This window comes from Quercus robur, chromosome 12, assembly GCF_932294415.1.
Source record: "Quercus robur chromosome 12, dhQueRobu3.1, whole genome shotgun sequence".
Taxonomy (NCBI): domain Eukaryota; kingdom Viridiplantae; phylum Streptophyta; class Magnoliopsida; order Fagales; family Fagaceae; genus Quercus; species Quercus robur.
The window spans coordinates 32,301,581-32,320,158 of NC_065545.1; the positions used below are offsets into that span (position 1 = coordinate 32,301,581).

General features: G+C 34.9%; 1 protein-coding gene and 1 pseudogene across 1 annotated transcript; one reads left to right on the forward strand and one right to left on the reverse strand.

Moving 5' to 3' along the window:
* Positions 1–218: 218 nt before the first annotated feature.
* LOC126709017 (uncharacterized) lies at positions 219–591 on the reverse strand (annotated as a pseudogene).
* Positions 592–8,622: 8,031 nt separating this feature from the next.
* On the forward strand, positions 8,623–14,495 carry LOC126709477 (uncharacterized). The gene is made up of 5 exons (XM_050409731.1): positions 8,623–8,939; positions 10,502–10,579; positions 10,684–10,768; positions 11,036–11,124; positions 14,057–14,495. The coding sequence occupies exons 1-5, from the start codon at positions 8,640–8,642 to the stop codon at positions 14,198–14,200; spliced, it is 696 nt and encodes a 231-aa protein (XP_050265688.1). The 5' UTR covers positions 8,623–8,639; the 3' UTR covers positions 14,201–14,495.
* Positions 14,496–18,578: the final 4,083 nt, after the last annotated feature.

Below are 18,578 nucleotides of genomic sequence, written 5' to 3' on the forward strand. Positions count from 1 at the left end.
CCAAATTTTCCAAATTCAAATTATTTAATCAGAGATTTAGTCCACTTTCCAAGCAACAGATTTTCTAACAGGAAAAACCACAGCTACAAAACAAACATAATTTTTTAAAAAAAAAAAAAAAAGAAAAAAAAAAAAGCAAATTCCATTACTTGAATCTAAGAGTGCCAAATTACAGAAATACAACCTAAAAAAAAGGAACGAAATCTAGACCTAGAGGCAAGATCTACAACAACCACCACAACTAACTAAGTACACAAATCTAATCATAATCTCAAGATTCTTAATCGCCGAACCCATGGAGAGTCCTTCCTTGCCTCTTCAAGGCATAGATGACATCCATGGCCGTCACGGTCTTCCTCTTTGCATGCTCAGTGTAGGTCATGGCATTACATTCTCCAAAAAGATCTTGAGGACGCCACGTGTCTCCTCGTATATCAAACCGCTGATACGCTTCACTCCACCCTTGCGAGCCAAATGATGAATCGCAGGCTTCGTGATCCCCTAGATGTTATCGCGAAGAACCTTACAGTGTTGTTTCGCTCCTCCTTTGCCCAAACCCTTGCTTCCCTTTCCACACCCAGATATTTTTTGAGAAATTGAGAGAACAAAAGAGTTTTCCGGGATTTGAGATTTGAAATTGGAATTGGTTTTGATTTTGATGCAAAAGTTGTGGTGTCAAGTGCAGCAAGGAGGTTGCTACTGCTATTCGTGGTGCTATCATTTTGGCTAAGCTTTCTATGATTCCTGTCAGGAGAGGATACTGGGGTAACAAGGTTGGTAAGCCTCATACGGTGCCCTATAAGGTCACCGAAAAGTGTGGTTCAGTTACTGTTCGTATGGTTCCTGCTCCTCGTGGTAATGGGTTAATTTTCTGTTCTTATTTTTTGGGTTTGTGATTTTTGGATTTTAATTTTGTGTTCTTAGATCTGGGTTTGTGTTCTTGTTATTCTTGTTCAAGATGCACTTAAATCTCAATTAATATTATTTTTGGTTTTTATTTCTGTTTTTAATTTTTTTATTTAGTTAAAATTAATAAATAATTTTTTTTTTAACTTTAGATGCTGACGTGGCATTTTTTAATGCAAAAATAAATTTTTATTTTATTTTGTTTTAATAGTTCTGTCTGCCACGTAGAACTTTGCCATTAGGACACTAATGGAAAGAACTAAAATGAAAGGCGTTTTTCTAAATAGGGACTAAAAGCGGTGAAAATAAAAGATAGGGACCAAAATGGGAATTACGTGAAAATATAGGGATGAAAATGTGGTTTTTGCCTACTTCTTATTTAGAATACAAGTCACTATTCCTAACAATTCAAGATGACAATAGAATGGTTTCAGATCTTGGCTGGGTGCATGCATATCTCCATTTCCGCTTAAAGATAGGAAAAGCTTGTGCAGAGTAAGACAATTTTGATTAGGATGGAAGCATATAATAGTTGTAAGGACCAGATTTGGGTCCCTAGCCTAAGATGGATGGACTTAGGCCCAAAAAGCTCAAAACAATGAATTTGTAAAGAGTAGGTTGGAAAACTGGACTAAAATGTGTTGGACAGAAAAATAAAATAACAAGAATAGGAAAATAGATTGAATTTTTTAGAGAAAATCGTCCTCGGCACAATCCGAGAAGATTAGTTCTTATATATTGCACAAATTTGGTTCCTGATTGCTATAATGTTTCTCTTGATTTTTTCAATCCCCTTATTCTAATTGCTCTCCCTTTTTTTATACTCTTTTCCCTTTTCATCTCTACCTTCCACGTGCAGGCCAAACTGGTTGATTTTGATACATGTCCCATTAGCCCATTCCCAAAGTCTTTAGGTAGTAGTTATAAGGCTGAAGACTACTGTTCAGGTATCACATCCACTTTAATGCGGCCAGAGAGTTAGCTGCAGAGCATTTAATGCGGTGGTAGTAGCTTTCTCCTTAGATATTTTCAGACTCCCCTCTATCCTTTGTTTCTACAATGCTTATCCGCACTAGCATAATTTCACGAAACGTCTCCTCGAACGGCAGACCACCTCCATAGACCTCAGCTAGGGTTAGCCGAGGAGGCATTCATCCTCGGACTACCCCCCAGGGCCATTATAATCAAAACTACCATCTTCATCTACTAACATGGACTCCCTTGACAATGTTTACTCATCCTCGGAAAACCTCTAGTTCTTGGCTTGGGCCTTAGGCCCAATTTATACATAGATAATGAACTCTTGGGCCCAATATCCCTACAATAGTCTTTCTTAATTGGGTTCGAATCAGTGCTGATGAGAGTGAGAGGGATAAGAGAAAAGGGACAGACCAACTGTGTGAATATCGAATGTTTTGAAATGGCAATAAGATATGCATAAAACCATTAATAATATGTATGTAAATTTTATATATATATATATATATATATATATATTACTTAATTATAAAAATGAGCAATGCTAGGGACAATTTTTAGTTTTTACAACTTGTTAGGTAAATTATGATTAATGTAACAACACTTTCAACCCTATGTTGACATCACTTTATTATGCATAAATCACAATATTCCATCCCAAAAATGGTGAAAAAAGTGAAAATTTTTTATTCACTAGACTTATCATGTGTGTACACACACGCACGTGTGCATTTGCATGCGTGTATACATATTCTCAAGATGAAGCAAAATTGATCTCCATATTGTTCCATTTTTCAAGGTGAGAAAACCCTTTGCAGAATGGGATAAGTAACGTCAAGTTAACTTGGTGGAGTGGAGGCCATTAGTAGGATATCATGAATTCTCGAGGTGAGCGGTAACCCAATCAACCTAACTCACTTGTTTAGTGAGTAGAGGCCATTAGTATGATTTCGACATACTTGACTGTTACTCGTGGAGCTCCGAATGGTTGAGAGGTTGTTTCTCATTAATTGGCACCAAATTTCTTCCTCTCCCATGTGATGTGAATAGTCAAGTCAAGAAATGAGTTTTATTTTTTGAGAAAGAAGTAATGAGTTGATCCTTAACAAATGCAACAATATATATATTGTAGGGGCAAGATTTGGAACCCAAGCCCAAATGTATGGAGTCCTGGTCTAACAAGCCCAATACAATGAATTTTGTAGAGTATGGGTCAAAGAACTAGATCTTAATGAGTTGGGCAACGACTAATATGGAGTTAAAAGACAATCAAGCACAAATAAAAGACATTAGTGTTAATGGATGTTTAGTCCGAGGAGGCCAAAGTTTAACGTATACTCATCACAATCGAATATTAAGATTGTTTAGAATGCTATAGTGTTCTTTCTCCCTCTTTTTTCCACCCCCTTCTCATGGGAGCTCTTCCACATTATATAGCTCCTTTCTGATCATTTAGACCTTACACTTGTTGATCATCTGGATCCCCACTTGAGTACCCATCCCATCAAACACCCCTTTCAGCCTTTTGTGAGTTGTGGCAGTCAAGGCAGCACTGTTCAGGGGTTCTCTCCACATTAATGCGGCTAGAAAAGTAGCTGCAGTGCATTTAATGCGGTGGTAGCAGCTTTTCCTTAGATATTTTGAGTTTTCTTCCCTCTCACATGTTCATGGGGCGCATTTCAATTGTTAGAGTACACACTTGGTCTGCGTTTGTTGTGTCCGAAGAGGAGTTCCTCCTCAAACCTTCTTCCCTTCATCCCCCACTGATGAGACTTGTAATGTGGATATTTTAAGTCATCTTCTCCTCCTTGAACTTGTTAGTGTCCTCGGACAAGGCCCAAGGCCCAATACATTATTTTGGGCCCTAGCCCCTACATATATATATATATATATATATAGTTTAAGGACAATCAAATTCAACTGTATAGTTTATTGAAAATTCGTTTATTCCTGCAACTTCCTTCTCCATTTCTACCATTGGCTATCGAGACACACCCTCCCATATGTAATTACTATGAGACTTGTGTAGTCAAAACAAATTGTTGGATGAAAATAGATGACTTAAAAAAGGGCCATGAACTTTTAATCCGGGCTAAGTGTCCTTTGTGTGTAAGGAACAAATTTGATAGTTTTGGAAAAGTCTTTGTAAATATCTTATTTTTTTTAAGCAAAATAAATACCATATATATATATATATATATATATTTGGGGAATACTATTTTTTTTTGAAAAAATAATAATACTTATTAGTACACACGAACACAAAAGTAGTATATAGAGTTTTTTAAACAGATTTATAATATATTAAATAACTAGAGTATCTTATATATATACTAGTTATAGGCCCGTGCATTGCACAATTTTATTAAAAAGCTTATAAAATAAATGTATAAATAATTATATATTTTAATAGATTCAATAAAGATAAAAGAAAAAATTATCAAGTGTAAATAATTATTTCACTAAAATAAGGGGTAAGATTTCTTCCTAAAACTAAATTAAATTAATAACTCCAAATTGAATTTTAAATTTGTAGGGGCAAAGGCCCAAAATCATACAATGGGCCTTGGGCCCCATACGGGATGATTAACCATGCTCGAGGAGAGGACGTGGATGCCAAAAGGGGTCCCAGTCCAGTTCTCGTAAGCATGAAGTCACTTAAAGGGCAGTTCGAGGAGAAATGTCTCCTCGGACGTGACGAGTATGGCTCAACATGCACTCTGCCTACTAAAAGGACCCACCCCAACGAACACTAGTAACAAGGACAAGTCCTACAGACCCGTGGCAAAGAAAGAAACGAAAGATGCCCAAGGAGAGGCTGCAGTTGCCACATTAAATGCATTGCAGCTACTTTTCTGGCCGCATTAATGTGGAGAAGACCTGTGAACAGTGCTGCCTTGGCTACCACAACTCATAAAAAGATGGAAGGGGTGTCCGATGGGACAAGCACTCAAGTGGGAGTCTAGATAATCAACAAGTGTAAGGCCACGATGGCTTCAACGAGACTATATAAGAAAGGGAATCCTCATGAGGAAGGGGACATGAGAAAAAGGAGAGGAACAAAAAAAGAACTAGAAAACTTAAAGCAAGAACTAGCAAATATCTATCTCATCTCCTCGGACTGAGAATATATGGACATTAATAGGATCTTCTGGTGTCCAAGTGTTGAATAGCCCAACCTTAGCCACTATCTACTTCGCTAAGACCCGGTTCTGTAACCCACTCTCTACAAATTTATTGTTTCTGGGCCCCTTGGACCAAGACCCCATACTTGTTGGGCTTGGGCCCCAAATTGAGACCCTACAAAATTGATAATTATTTTTAAAAAAAAGTACTAAACAATTGATAAATCTAAAATTAATATAATCTTGATAATATTATAAATTAAAATTAAAGTTGATAATTCAAGAATAGACGTGTAGAACATCTTGATAATTTGATATAACATAAAAATCAAATAAGAATATTGTTAAAATTAATCTATTAATTCTAACCATATTTATTCATTAATTCTAAGACCCCAACCCTAAGCATATAAATTAGATCAAAGCTAAGAAAATTAGTTTAAACAAAAGGCAACAAATACACAAAACCTAGTCAATTTAATAAAAACAAAATACAAAAATGAAGAAGGAGCCTTTAGAAACTTGACAATGTTTTCGAATGTTTTGAATTCATTAATTAAAATCACATGAAGACAAAAAACCAATAATAACAATAAACAAAATGAAAATCATAATAATAAAAGAAGAAAGAATGCATACCTGCATAGAATTTATGCATTTACATATTGAAATAAGCTTCACTCCAAAAAGAATATATAGGGTTATATATATTGGTGGAGTTCCATTTGAAATATAATTCATTTAAATCTTATTGAAATTATAGATATCTAATCAATGTGTTTGTTTTTATCCCCAAAAAATTGGAATTAAAAAAAGGTCATATGAATAGAATAATAATATAAAAAAAAAAAAAAAAAGTTGATTCAACATAACATAACTTATAAAAAATTTAAAATTTAAAAAAAAAAAAAAAAAAAGAGAGAAAGAGAACGTGGTTGATAGCTATAAGGAATTTTGAGATATATATATATATATATATATATTTTTTTTTTTAAATGCCATCAACGTAGAAATTATCAAATTAATGGAGATATATACTGTTTTTTAGAATAGATAGAGATTATCAAATTATTGGAGATATATACTGTTTTTTGAGATAAATTTATATTAATCACTTCTTGAAGAATTTGGATTGTGTTTATCCCTTAATAATCAAGTTTTGTAGCTTGATATTTTGATAAAATAATATTAATTTAATGATATTAAAATTTTAAAAATTTAGATGATAAATATTATCTAAATTAAATTTTTGAATGTTAAATATTATCCCCTAATTTAAGAAATATATCCTAACAAATAAAAAAATAATGTTAATTAGATGATAAATATTATCTAAATTAAATTTTTGTATGTTAAATATTATCCCTTAATTTAAGAAATATATCATAACAAATAAAAAAATAATGTTAATCTAATTTTATTTAATGATAAGAATGAATTAGAGCCCTGGTAGTATACTATTCCTTTTTAGTTCTTTAAAAATATAAAAATTTAATAAAATTTTCGTAATTTGGTGAAACCATGTGGTGCAACCACGACATCTAAACCCAACTTTTATAATAATAATAATAATAATATGATATGATATGATTTTTGGACTAGAATACCTTTTAACGAGCCAAGCTTGCCACCTGAGAAGCTTTATGAAGCAACAACAGCTTTACTAGCAGAATTTCAAGGGAGAACTGAAGCTAAACCCGAGAGGAAAAAAATACAGCCTCAGCACCGGACACCACCTAAATAGGGCGTTTACAAGGCGAACTACGACAGAGCATATTTTGTGGAAGAGGAAAAAGCTGGGATTGGAGTTGTGGTAAGAAACGATTTGGGCCAGGTAATGGACTCACTAGCAGAAAAAATTGAAATGCCTTCAACAGTGGAAGTTCTTGAGGCATTGGCTGCACGGAGAGCAATGATTTTTATGGAGGAGCTGGGCTTGAGACAGGCCATTTTTGAAGGAGATTCAGAGCTTATTGTCAAAGCCTTAGTGGGTGATGTTTCAATCTAGTCCAGCATTGGACATATTGTAAAAGACTGCAAGTCTTTAATGGGTTTGTTTCAAACCTGCACTTTCTCTCATGTTAGGCGGCAAAGCAATGGTGTAGCTCATGCTTTAGCTCGGAGAGCGAGGAATTCTTCCCCTTTATCGGTTTGGATGGAATCTGTTCCACTAGACATTTCCTACTTAGTTTATGTTGATGTAACTCCTTAATTTTTCATAGATTAATAAAATGGTTCTATATTTCTTCTCAAAAAAAAATATATATATAGATATATATATTTATTTATTTTGATGGAGTACCTTATATTTTAGTTCAACTCTCAACGGTGATTTTTGTATTTTTCCAAATAAACCTAAGATTTGCCCATTCGTATAATCTACCCCAATAAAACACAAACTCTTGACAAAAACAAGAAGAAAAAGCAGCCTAGATATAGGGATGGCAATTTCGGCCCGACCCGCGGGTACCCGGTCCGGCCCGACCCTAATGGGCCGGGTTTTACCCGGTCCGATTAAGGATAGGGTCGGGTATGGATTTTTAAAAAAAAACCCGAAGCGGGTCTAGGTCGGGTCCGGGTTTTATTGAAAAAACCCGAAACCCGACCCGAAACCCGGCCCGTTTAAAACCCGGTATCCTAAATTACTAAAATGCCCTTTATATATATAAACCTATAATTCTAACCTAAATCCCTAACCCAGTAATCCCTAAATCTGAAATCACTCAGCCTCCAGCCCTCCCTCACGCAGCTCTCCCTCACTCCCTCACACTGTCACGCAGCTCTCCCTCACTCCCTCACGCAGCAGCAGCACGCAGCACGCAGTTCTCTTTTACTCCGTCGCCCATCTCCAGTCACGCAGCTCTCCTTCACGCAGCTCACGCAGCTCTCCCTCACTCCCTCACGCAGCTCTCCCTCACTCCCTCACTCCGCAGCTCATCTCCAGGTTTGTGTCATCGGTTCTTTTTTTTTTTTTTGGTTGTTGTAATGTGGCTGACCGTCGACCCACAGGTTTGTGCCCATCTCAGAGCTGCCTACCACAATTGCTTCAACAGGTTCCAACTTCAACTTCCAAATCCTTTCTTCTTCTTTTTTTTTTTTTTTTTTTTTTTTAATTTTAATAAAAATTTCTTTATTAGGGAAAAGAAAAGGGGCTCTCTTTTTCTTTTTCTTTTTTTTATTATTCGTCTTTAACAAAAAAATTTTAATGTACAGATGGTATTCAGAGAAGTTCGTGAAGGGTGAATGGAAGAAAGAGGAATGTGTTTCTGAGTGGCAAAAATACAGAGGTTGCCTGGCTGCCCAATGAATGGGCTTCAATCTGGCAAAAAAAAACACTCAATGGGCTTTAAAAAAAAAAAAATTTAGTTGGGCCAGATTTGGGCCCAACAGGTTAAACGAGGCCCGACGGGGCGGGTCTGGGCCCCGGGAAAAAAACCCGATTATTATTCGGGCCGGGTCTGGGTTTAGGGTCTTGGCCCGCAGGTTGGGCCCGGGTATGCAAAAACCCGGCCCGAACCCGACCCGTTGCCATCCCTACCTAGATAGAGTAGATTCAATCCAATTTGTCACTTTAAAACGGAAGAGAGGGAACCAGTGACTCAGAGAGAGAGAGAGAGAGGCTAGTGCAGAATGGAAAAGACATTAGCAGAGCTAGAGCAAGTTCAGACCCAAATCCTGGAACGCATATCAAAACTAGAGCTATTACTCGACCTCTCTGCGCCACTCTCTATCGCTGACCCTGACTCTGTTCCCTCCTCCAACCCAATCTGCGACACCGAATCTCGCCTCTCCTCTATCCTCCGAACCAACGGCGTAAACGACTTCTCGTTCAAGAAAGTCCCCGCCGATTACTACGATTGGCCATTCGAAGCCCGACGAGACGCTCTCGGCGCCGCCTCCATCGATCATCTCTGCAAAAGCATCGTCCTGGTACAACTACAATTTCAATGTCTTTCTCCAATCTCATACTATTATTATTATTGTTCTTAGTGCCTATGCTTTTACAATCGAAGTGCACTTTAAGCTTCAGCCTTATAGTTTTTGAATTGGTATTGTTGCTTGTTTGGTTGAAATTTAAGTTTAGAGGACACATTGATCAATGGATTGTAAGACCAAATTCTATGTGATAATAGTGAATTAGTTTTTCAGGAATGGGTCAACAACCTTAAAAAGTAAGACAAATTTGACTGATAATTTAGGATCAAAATTTTATAATGAAAAGATTTCTAGAAGCATATGTAGGGTAGAATCAACTGGAAGAGGAATGGGAACGATAATGTATCATGAGTTAATGTTGGGAATTTCATCTAGCAATAATTTGTTTGGGTGCTCAAGTTAGCACACACTTCTTTTGTAAAACCTGCTTTGTCATAGCTGATAGCTCAGGTTATTGGCGCAGGACTTTTCTTCTGCCAAAATATCAATTAAATAATGTACTTAGAATTCATTCCTCTCACCATGTGAAATCATTAATTAAGTATCAAAAAAAAAAGTTTTTGTACTAAGTATTGCTAACATGTACTATTTAATTGATAATATAACTAATACACTTAATGTTTCTTGTAGCATAGTCGATCTTAGGTAGGGTTTTATCGATTTTAATTTTGAGAAACTTCTTTCTACAAAAATAATTGTAACAAATGTCGTCAATAAGCAATACATGCATTCGGAAAAGAATCTAGTCTTTTTAAGTTTTTATATTATTTAGTATGCTAATTGGAATAAATCTTTTTTTTATTTTTTTATAATTGGAATAAATCTAAACCATCAGCATCATAAATAGTGTCATCTTTGAGAAAACAATTGAGATATGATACAATATTTTTGTACACTATCATCCTTTAATAAGAGCCTATGGGACCAGAATTACGGGGCCTTCTTTTGCTAGGGGACCTTGCTTGTTAGGCAATCGCAATTGCCTAAGACACCTAAAGGTAGAACCGATCCTGTAATTATCAAAAAACAAAAAGGGAAGAGCTGACCCTCAATTGGCCAAGCAAATTGTTATGGTATTATTACAGCTGTGTAAGATTTTTGGAGCCACCTAATCAGATACAACACTTACTCTTATGGTAAATGCACCATAGTGTGATAGTATGACTGCCTCCCCCACCCCCCTCCCTTTTTATTTTCTTCTTTTTTGGCTGACAACATTAACTAACATATTTGATTAGTTATAAGCATTGATCTTTCACCATGTGTGTTGGACTTTGGGATCATTGGTGTTTATGATTCTTCAATATGTAGTATTCCCCATCCATTCTATTGTTAGATACCTCTAAATATGATTCATAGTGTACAATTTTATTTTGTGCAACTTTTGCTTATCTCTGTAGATTATGCGATGGCATCAATGATATTGTGTGGATTGAAACTATGCAATATTTCTGAAGTTTGATACTCAACTCACTGCTTTCCCTTGCATCAGGAGTTCATGTTATGATGAACTACTAGCTTTTTCTTTGGGTCTAAAGTTAGTTCATTTCCATCAGGTTAACACTCAAGCACCATCTAATGTCATTGATTGTAGTGATCGAAACAATTCAAAGTATTATGTTGTTGTCGTTCAGGTATTTCTCTCTGTCTGTCTGTCTGTCTTTCTCTCTCCAATTCATTAAGAATCTGCTGTCTGACTTGGCTAAACCATCTCATTTGGACATTCTCTTTATTGCAGTACACTGCTCGTTTCAATGCTGAGACTGTTAAAAACTTTCTGTATTTGCTCAACAATAGCCAGATAGCTAAAAAGAAATTCAACTGTAAGTTGTCATAGACTTAATTATCAAAAAGTTACAAAGAAGTTCCAGAGTTACTGAATATACGTGCATTGCAAACATTTATTACTGTTCTGAAATGGAGTGAACTAGCCATACTTAAATTGTTGGCTTACCATACCAAAGAAAAAAAAATGCAATATTCTTTACTATGTTGACAAAATGTCCCCAGTAGTATAATTAGGTGTAAAAAACCAAAACATATCTGACATACTAACCTAGAAGTTGTAATGTTTTAAAATGATTATGCAGTGAGGCTTGCTCCTGAGGAGACGTCTGTGAAGTTAACTGGATTTGAGCACAATGCAGTGACATGTATTGGCATGAAAACAGACATTCCGGTAAAACATTCTCTATTTAATTATTCCAGCTTGATATGACAGCTGAAGTGAATCCTTGTTCATGTCATTTGATATGGTCCTTTTGCTGTTTTTTTCTTTTATCATTTACTGGATTTCATATTCTGCATTTTTTTTTCATAGGTAAGAATTCATATTCTGCATTGTTCTTGAAGCTTTTTGTGTTGGTAATTAACTTACTAGTAATTGATCAACGTGTTTAAAATGTTAGTATAATTAACAGGAGGGAACATAAATAAAACTTCTACCTAAATTTATATTGCTGGTTCTTCCAACATGCTCAAGGTTTTTGAAGTTTATATAAGTTCTTTTTGCTGTACATATGCATTTGACACATTTCCAGGCAGTGCTTTTAGAATGTCCTTTCCTACTTGATTTACAAGCTATATAGCATGGATATGGACACGATACGTAGTGCAACATGATACGTAGTACAGTGAAACGACATTTTTTGAAAAACTAGGATATGATATATTGAGGATACGGCAATTAATTAATTAATTAATATATATATTTTTGATAAGTAAAGGAAATTTTATTCAAGAACTTAATAATGAGTCACCCGAGTATACAGGAAGTATATAGCCGGGGACCAACATAACCAAATACATAAATTACAAGCATCTATCAAATCATAAACCGAAGAAATAGAATGACTTCCTATGATAAACTTCTAGTCCGATAGAGTTTTAAAGAAGAAAAGTTTTAAATCAGCTATAGTCCTTTCAGAATCTTCAAAACACCGGTTGTTTCTCTCCCGCCAAATGCATCACATCAAACAATGAGGGATAGCCATCCAAATAACACCATTACGATGATGACCAAAATTTCCTTCCCAACAAGCAAGGAGCTCAACTACAGTCTTTGGCATTGCCTAGTGGATACCAAATAAGGTGAACACCATAGACCACAACTTATAAACAATAGGACAATGAAGTAAAAGATGGTCTACCGATTCTCCATTACTTTTGTACATATAACACCAATCTAGAATCAACACCTTCTTCTTATGTAAATTATTAATAGTCAAGATCATTCCTAAAGCTACAGTCCAAAAAAAAATGCAACTCTTGAAGGAACCTTTTGCTTCCAAATACTTCTCCAAGGGAAGGATTGAGTACATACACCCAACAAAGCCTGATAGTAACTGCTTACCTCAAAACCCTTGCTCTTAGCAGGTGTCCAACACATCTTATCTTCACCAATACCTCTCAATGAGACTCCATATATAACATTCCAAAAAACAGACAAAGAATCTTATTCCCTATCATGAATTTCTCGCAGGAATTCTAAGTCCCAAAAAAGAACCCCATTAGGAAACTGCATGAGATCAGCCACATAAGCCTCCTTTTCATTACTGATTTTGAATAAATCTATAAAACACATACTCAAAGGATTATCCCCACACAAACATCATGCCAAAATTTCACTCTAGTCCTTTCTCCAATCGGAAACTAAATGTAGTGAGAAAAAGTAGACCAACCACTACTAATAGTTTTCCATAAACTCACCCCATAGGAGCCTAGAATAGAATTAGAGCACCAATCTCCCTCCTCAACTCCATATTTAGCCCTTATAACCCTTCTCCATAGCGCTTCTCTCTCATACCCAAATCTCCACAACCATTTTCCCAATAATGCTTCATTAAAGTATCTCAAGTTTCAAATGGCTAGACCCCCAGACTGGACAGGAGAGCATGCCTTGGATCAATTCACCAAGTGACGTTTAGAAACATCTCCCAAACCACCCCAAAGAAAATTTCGTTGAAGTTGTTCCATACGATATGCTATATCTGTTGGAATTGGAAAAAGAGAAAGGAGATAAGTAGGTAAATTGGATAAAGTACTTTTTATGAGAGTAAGTCTCCCCCCTTTGGATAGATACAATCTTTTCCATCCTGCTAAATTTTTAGGTATATAAATTTTATATTTGGAATAAGTTATGTTTATTTTGGATTTAAAAAGTATGTAACAACAATGAAATGTTTGGAAATATATCTAAAATTAATTTAAAGACAATAAAATATTGTTTAAAGTATGAACAAAAGAGTTCAGATAAACTAGAAACCTATAAAAAGAGCTCAAATAAAAAACATTCAATATCAAAATAGAAAAACTGAATTAAAAAATGAGTTTTTCTTCTTGAGTTTGTACTTGACACATTTGTGTCCGTGTTGGATAAATGTTCGACACTAGTACATTGGAATTTTGCAATGTCCGTGCTTCCCAGTTTACAAGTATGTCATTGGCAGTATATGTTTAATTTCCTGGGCTTGATTACAGCCATGCAACTGGTGTATTCAAAGTTTCAGACAGAGGTTCCAATATGTTTTGGTGGGAACATGGAGCGTTCTCCATGTGCAATATGCATTTCATCTTACAGAACCTCTATTTATGATTTAATCTTTCCAACCTTTTGTCCCACTGCCAGCTGTTGGGTGGATCGTTCCAATTATCATTCTATCCCTATAGGTGAAAGTTAGGAATTAGGATCCTTCGGGGAAGTTTTTGAATGAATTATATGCTGGCCCATTATTGAATGATTGACTGTATCAATGATTTTCTGTCAATCTACTTTATCTATAAGAATTGGGGTGACACTCAGAAAGGAATCAGCTAGCTGGGTAGTTTGAGCTTTTGCAAATAAATTTTGTAGAGCCATGATACAATGTTTTAAGATTCTTACAAATTGTTTGAAATTAAATGAATGAAAGTTCCTTTTGTTTAATGAAATTATTATTATTTTTAAACACTGGCATGATAACATATAACAAATTAGAGAGGAAAGAATACAAATGAAATGACATTGTTTGATTTTTATGACCACGGTAAAATAGTTGTTATATGAGTTCAGAAAGATATTTTGCATTTTTATAGAGGAGATAGTATTTTATATACTATTGGCTTGATTTCAGGTGATTTTGGATGAAGCAATTGTAAAACTTCATCCTGATTTCTTCTGGTTGGGTGGTGGGGAGGTTGATCTGAAGCTGGGGATCAGGACCTCTGAATTCATTGACTTTGTTAAACCTTTTATTGTCAGCTGCAGTGGTACTTGATTCCCTGATATGAGAAATTATCAAATTAATTGAAGCACAAGTCATCTAACATGATTACCCAGTGGAGGCTGAACTGATGCCATTCTATTGAGAATCCATTGGTGTTTGAATGTTTTTGGGAGCTGAGAAAATTTTTTTATAGAGCTGGAGTACTGCTTCCCTTTGGTTCTCTGGAATACCGAAATTGAATAAGATTTTTTCCCCCTGGTAACATATTTTTTTTTATATTTGCTCAAATGAATCTTTGCTTCTCTGGGTATTATAGATGAAAATTGAGGCAGTAAATTCAAGACCATTGCAACATGTATAACTGTTTTTTTTTTTTTTTTTTTTTTTTTTTTTTTTTTTTTTTTTTTTTTTTTTTAACTTAGTCATAGCCATGGTTGTCAGAATCATTTGATTTCCCAATTAACATTACATATAGAACAATGTTTCTAGCCACTTTCTTCATGGTAAAAATACTAACATAATTCATCGCTATCCAAACCAAGCTGTTTATTACTTTGTCGAATTATATGCATAATTCTGTATTAGTATGGACTCAGCAGAAGCAATACAAAAAAGATGCTCAAATTACATAATTCTAAGCAAGAACATCTCTCAACCAAGCCTTTAATAGAGGGAGGGAGAGAAGTTTTAGAATCCAGATCCTGTGCAGTAGCTAGGTTATTGAATGGGATCTGCATCCGAAGTTCTATTACAAAAAAAAAAAATTAAAGTCTTTGGTGGGCATCAAATTTGGCTAGTGCATGAGCAATTGAGTTTGGCTCACGATTGACCCAAACAAAAGAACAACTAATAAAATAGTGTCTAAGCAACTTTGCATCATTACGAAGCGTGTCAGTGTGTATGTTCCAGGGCACTGGCACATTATTCGGATCCCCATTTAAGGCATCAACACAGATTTTAGCGTACCATTCCACTGTGATCTTTTGCAATCTCTCGATCTTTATCAGTTCTAGAACCCAAAGCCTAAAGTATGGTTGCAGCCTCAGCTATTATTGGCTCTGTAATAGGGGCTTCCTAATTCCAAGTCTTCATGATCTCTCCTTTATCAACACAAACCACTATAACTAAGAAGGTTGATTCTTTCATCAAGGCAGCATTCACATTCAACTTCACAAATTCATTACAGGACTTTGACCATAGGGGCTTCAGGTTTGCCCAATAAAAGTACATTAACTGAAAATTGGTGGGTCGCATTACCTGTATTTCTTTGTGTTCAACCTGTTGGGTGTTGTATGGATAATAATTCTTTTGATAGCATTCACAGATTCTTCATCAAATAGCTCATTCAACCTCTCAAAGTGGTGTGGTTATGATGGATTCATCTTTAGGCTTAGACTTCAATCCATCTAACCAAAAAACCCAAGGGTCAGGCCATACATCTATTAATTGAAGCATCATCACCTATTAAATATCATGCCTCTTTTACCATCAAGATCTTTGACCATTTATTCTATTGCTTTCCAAATACTTGATGCATTCTTGACTAGATCTTTCGGAACTAATCTTCTCGTACCTTATATTTGTTTCTCATGGCCTCCACGCACATGTTGTCCCCCTTTTTACTATCATCCATGTGATCTTTGTAATGAAGGCAGCACTGAAATCTTTAGGGTGTCTGAAATCCAATCCTCCATTCTTTGTTTGGTACATTTGGTCCAAGATTTCGAAGTCAACTATATCCCATTCTCCTTTTTTAAGTAACACCAAAATCTTCTAGTAGTGACATCCAGTTTATAGTCATATTTGTATGGAAATCGAATGTAGAGAGAGTGTAGCTGTGTAGGTGAGTAAGGCCTGAGCCACGGATTTTATCACAATGTTTCTACCAGCCCAATACAGAGCTTTGCTTCTCCGTCCATTCAGTTTGACATTTAATCAGTCCCGTAAGAAACTAAAGTCTTTTTACTTATTTTTTGTGGTGAACAAGGGGCTCCTAGGTACATTTGAAATAACTTGGGAAACAACCTTAGCTTATTCTCCATTCTCAAGCTAAAATTTTATCAAGTTATAATATCTAAAACTCAAACCCATAAAATAAAATAACTTGGGAAACATTTTTTGAGATGTAACGTGCATATTCATTAACAATTAATAGCTATTTAAAAGGAATAATGCTAGTACTACACTACTACAACAAAACTCAAAACTTTGCTATAATTTGTTTACGTTGACGAGTTATGAATTGTGAAGTAAAAAGAATAAGGCTAGTACTACAACAAAAATCAAAACTTACTTTGCCACAATTTCAAAAGAATAATGCTAATTTGTACTGATCATGGTACGGTGATTGTTGATGCCACGTGATATAACCAATTCTACTAAGTATATAGAGTTACAGTTTTGAATTGACGGTATCACATAAAAGTTGGCGATGAAACATTGAAATGTGTTGGGGTCTACCGACTCTACCCCATTGCGCATATTGCACCGCGTCAATTTGGATTGAACCATTAATTTGGTAGGTGAACAAAATCTTCTTTAATATATAGGTCCTTCAATTTATTATGTTGTCAGACTCATACTAAAAGTACGCACTGGAAATTAAATGTTGTGGCTAATGAAGAGTAACAATGAGAAGCAGAGTTGCCAGGTCTAGGACTCTAGGGGACAACTTGAAGTCAGGATGCAAATGTACAGCTCAAGTCGGATTCTCAAAAAAAAAAAAAAAAAAAAAAAAATGTAGAGCTCAAGTCAACTAAGATAGTTTTTTTTTTTTTAATTTTTTTTTAAACTAAGATAAATCATTTAAAAAAATTATCATAATAATAATAATAATTATTATTATCTTTTTAGGATAAACGGTATAATTTTATTCGAAGAAAATAATAAACCTATAAAGTAGAAGCAAAACGTAGTTACAAAGGAGATTCTTCCAACCAAAACTAACTGAAACAGCATTTTAGATCAACAAGGTTAAATCTAGATCAGTTTCAGAACTTTCTCTTCCTCTAACAAACAAACCTTGTCTATATTCAAATTTATATCAAGAAATGCCTAAAAAAGAGCAAGATATTCCTACAAAATACTTGAGGAAATCTTCCATAATTAGCTTCTAAAAATCTAAAGCATGGATAGCAGTAGACTGGGCTAGGGAAGGAGGATTAGCCCAGCATCATATAAAATTTTTCTTTGAGTCTAATTAGCTTTAGTAGTGCAAGATCTCTCTCCAAATGAAAATTTTGATTTTATTACATACCCTGACAGCCCAAATTGATGTCCAAATTTTATTGCTTTGCGAGTGATCGGATGATTGGCCATGAGAAGAACTCATTTGTTGGGTTCAGATTATCTTATGTGCACTTTTTTACCGAATATTGGTCCGTATTTATGTATACCTAAATTTGGATGTCTTGTACCGATCTATTACTCAATGGGATGGATTTAATAACCTCAGCTTCATCGGGAAGGAATATATGTGATCAATAACAGATACTCATTATTTGTAGGGCATGCGTGCGCATGCACCAATTCAAATATTTGCAGAATTGCAAGGAAGAGGTCTTTATTATCAGATCTTTGGAAGTTGAAGCTTCTAGTGACTAAGGTTATCAATTCCAAATTGGAAGAATATAGTGGCTTTGAAGACCATCAATCTGGAAGTTTATTTCCACCAAAAGCTCTTAATCATAGCTATATCAGTCATTTTCTTACCTTTTACTATAATAAAAAAGAAAAAGAAAAATGAAAAACCTATATTAGTCAGTTCACAATGGTGAGGTCCGTGGGACCATGTGAAATCTTTCTTCTCTAAAGCATGCATGTGCTGCTTCTTTGCTCATCAGCTAAACCAAACATTCATTTTGCTTGGAGAGAAAACTAAGGACACTTTATCACAAGTATGTGGAAGTCCGATCACCACTTGATATATGTACAAGTTTTGGTAAAATGTATGACAATATAATAAGAAAGTCTATAGACATAAAATAATTTAACAAAAAATTTTATATTTGCTAATATGACAAATTGCTAGTAGTCGGTCAAAAAGTTATGTAAGTAATAGATCCATATGAGAATTAGTAAAAACTTAACTATTGAAAAAAAATATTGTTTATTTCTCAAAAAGAAAAAAAAATTGTGAAATTTTTTGTTTATATATCATCGCACGGCAAAGATTATGTCCATAGACTTTTTGAAAAACATTATTAGAGTTTATTTTGCGTATCTAGTCTTTTATGGCAGAAAATTTTCAAAATTCAACCATGTCTAATGGTTTTTGTTCAATTATTATCATTTGAAATTCCATAAATCACTTGTCATGAGAGGTGAGATTTGGAGGGAGTTATATACTTATATTATATGTATTTAATACAAACTTTTTCCCATCTCCTATCGGATGATGTTCTTTTACCAAAAAGTCTATGAGTACAAC